This window comes from Salvelinus sp. IW2-2015, unplaced genomic scaffold, assembly GCF_002910315.2.
Source record: "Salvelinus sp. IW2-2015 unplaced genomic scaffold, ASM291031v2 Un_scaffold7584, whole genome shotgun sequence".
Taxonomy (NCBI): Eukaryota; Metazoa; Chordata; class Actinopteri; order Salmoniformes; family Salmonidae; genus Salvelinus; species Salvelinus sp. IW2-2015.
The window spans coordinates 1-1883 of record NW_019948844.1 but is presented as its reverse complement, the minus strand read 5'-3'; the positions used below and the strand labels follow the sequence as shown (position 1 = coordinate 1883).

The following is a 1883-nucleotide window of genomic DNA, read 5'->3' as shown; positions in this document are numbered from 1 at the left end:
GTGGTTATATGTTCAACTAGCGCTGAATCCCTCCGTGACCCTGCCCTGACCCTGGCCTGTCACAGGACTGCTGCTCTTTGTGCCACTCTCCTGCTCCTGCCTGCCTGCTGACTTTGGAGTGGAGATTGCAGGTACAATGTGGATTGTTCTCAGTGTGTTGTCAAATATCAGAATAACAATGACATTTGCTCAGCTCCCTCAGTGACTCTTATTGATCATTTGCCCTCTCTCTTCTCTCTCCCTGATCTCATCAACCATTTTCTCTCCCTCTTTTCACTCTTGCTTGGGGATGAAAATAAAATCATCCAATTATTTTGCCAACCATTGTTCTTCTAACTGTCAAAGACATGTCCCTGATCAGGATACCATAGTGATTAAATGCACTCAGATCATGGCTGGGACAGGTACAGAAAGAGGAAAGCCCACATTTTTTATGATTCCATGATTGTGTGTAGTATTATATTAGATATAATAGCAGAGTAATGTACTGTGGTATGCATGTGGTGTGGAGACGCTACCTTGCATCTTACTAGGGGGGGATGCGCTGGTCTGGGAGCTGTGGTGGTGTGGAGAGCTGTGGCTGTGAGACAGGAGAGGGTTCATGCTGTGGATGGGTATGGGGTAGGCGTCCATTGCCAGCTTCTGACGGAAGGCCTCTTCCTTACGCCGGTTGGCAAACCAGTTATAGACCCGTACCTCAGTGACCAGGTTAGAGCCCAGCCCATGAGCTTTAGACGGAGACACCCCTCTCTGGAGACACTCAGCCCTGTAGGATGAAAGATTGAAATAGTATCAATGGAATAAAATGGAAAAGAACAAAGGGGAAATATAATGGTAGTTGCATTGGAATGATAGTTGGATACAGTAAACAAAGAGAGACATTCAACCCTGTCAAAATCATTCTAATCTAGGGCCATATGCTGCTGTAATAATGGAGTTAGTATCAAATAAGATGTGCCAAACATTCAATTATTGAATGGAAGAACAAAGTTGTGTCACTTTTTCCCAAATGGCACCCTATTCCCTGTATAGTGCATTACTTTTGACCAGAGCCATATTGGCACCAGTGCACTAAATAGGAAATATGGTGGCATTTGGGACGCAACCCAAAAGGTGTAACTTTCTCCTTCTCCAAAGCGTCCTCCGCTCACCTGTTGCACTCCTCCACCAGAGCCTCCCGCTCCTCTTTGCTGGGGTTCTTCTGTCTTTCATAAGCCTGGTAGAGGATCTGTTGGGATGCAGGCCCCCATTTGAAACGGTTCCGTCTCATTTTCTTGCAGGAAGGTTCAGAGCCCACCTCCTCCCCTTGCTGCCCCATACCCTGACCAGGAGGGTTGAACTCTGGGAAGAAAAACAGCACCTGATCCTGACTGCCTTTGTCGGTCATATTGCTGACAGAACCTTGCACTGCCTGGTTGAATTCTGGAAAATAAGAACAAGGTACATTTGATGCATCTCATGTCACATAAAAACATTGTATTGGGTGGAATGGAGACAAAATAAATCAATAAGACAATACGAAGAAATAAGGCATAATTTAATGAGGGACAATTTCACAATATGTAGCCTAGGCCCTAATGATAAATCAGACACATTTCAGGCATAGGCTTACTAGAATATGATGCTGACCATATGTAGAGCCGAGATATTACATTTATTTTCATGCAAATTGTGTTGTGGATGGCCATTAGTATTATGACGCCCAGGCCAACACACCTCTGTGACTCTAACTGTATCAAAGGCTGTGTGAGAAACTCAAATATTAACTTACGTCTGAGAACTTCCCGCTGTTTCCTGACATACCAGGTGTAGAGCGCCGCTCGCTTCTGAGTTTTCATGGGCGTGCCTTTGTTGAGGTGCTGTGAGAGGTGAGACTGATTTAG

At 45.1% G+C, this 1883-nt stretch overlaps 1 protein-coding gene across 1 annotated transcript; it reads right to left on the bottom strand.

Moving 5' to 3' along the window:
* Nucleotides 1-447: 447 nt before the first annotated feature.
* LOC112079319 (hepatocyte nuclear factor 1-beta-A-like) lies at nt 448-1877 on the bottom strand. The gene is made up of 3 exons (XM_024145313.2): nt 1772-1877; nt 1152-1422; nt 448-766 (listed from the first exon to the last, which is right to left on the bottom strand). Exons 1-3 carry the CDS (start codon nt 1836-1838, stop codon nt 463-465), a joined length of 642 nt encoding a protein of 213 aa, XP_024001081.2. The 5' UTR covers nt 1839-1877; the 3' UTR covers nt 448-462.
* Nucleotides 1878-1883: the final 6 nt, after the last annotated feature.

Bases quoted from the DNA above. Each gene is read 5' to 3' on its own strand.
- LOC112079319 (XM_024145313.2), bottom strand. From the start codon at position 1,838: ATGAAAACTCAGAAGCGAGCGGCGCTCTACACCTGGTATGTCAGGAAA. The intron at 1,423-1,771 runs GTAAGTTAATAT...CTTATTTTCCAG, and splicing joins ACAGCGGGAAGTTCTCAGAC to AATTCAACCAGGCAGTGCAA. The intron at 767-1,151 runs GTGAGCGGAGGA...TTCATCCTACAG, and splicing joins CTGGTGGAGGAGTGCAACAG to GGCTGAGTGTCTCCAGAGAG.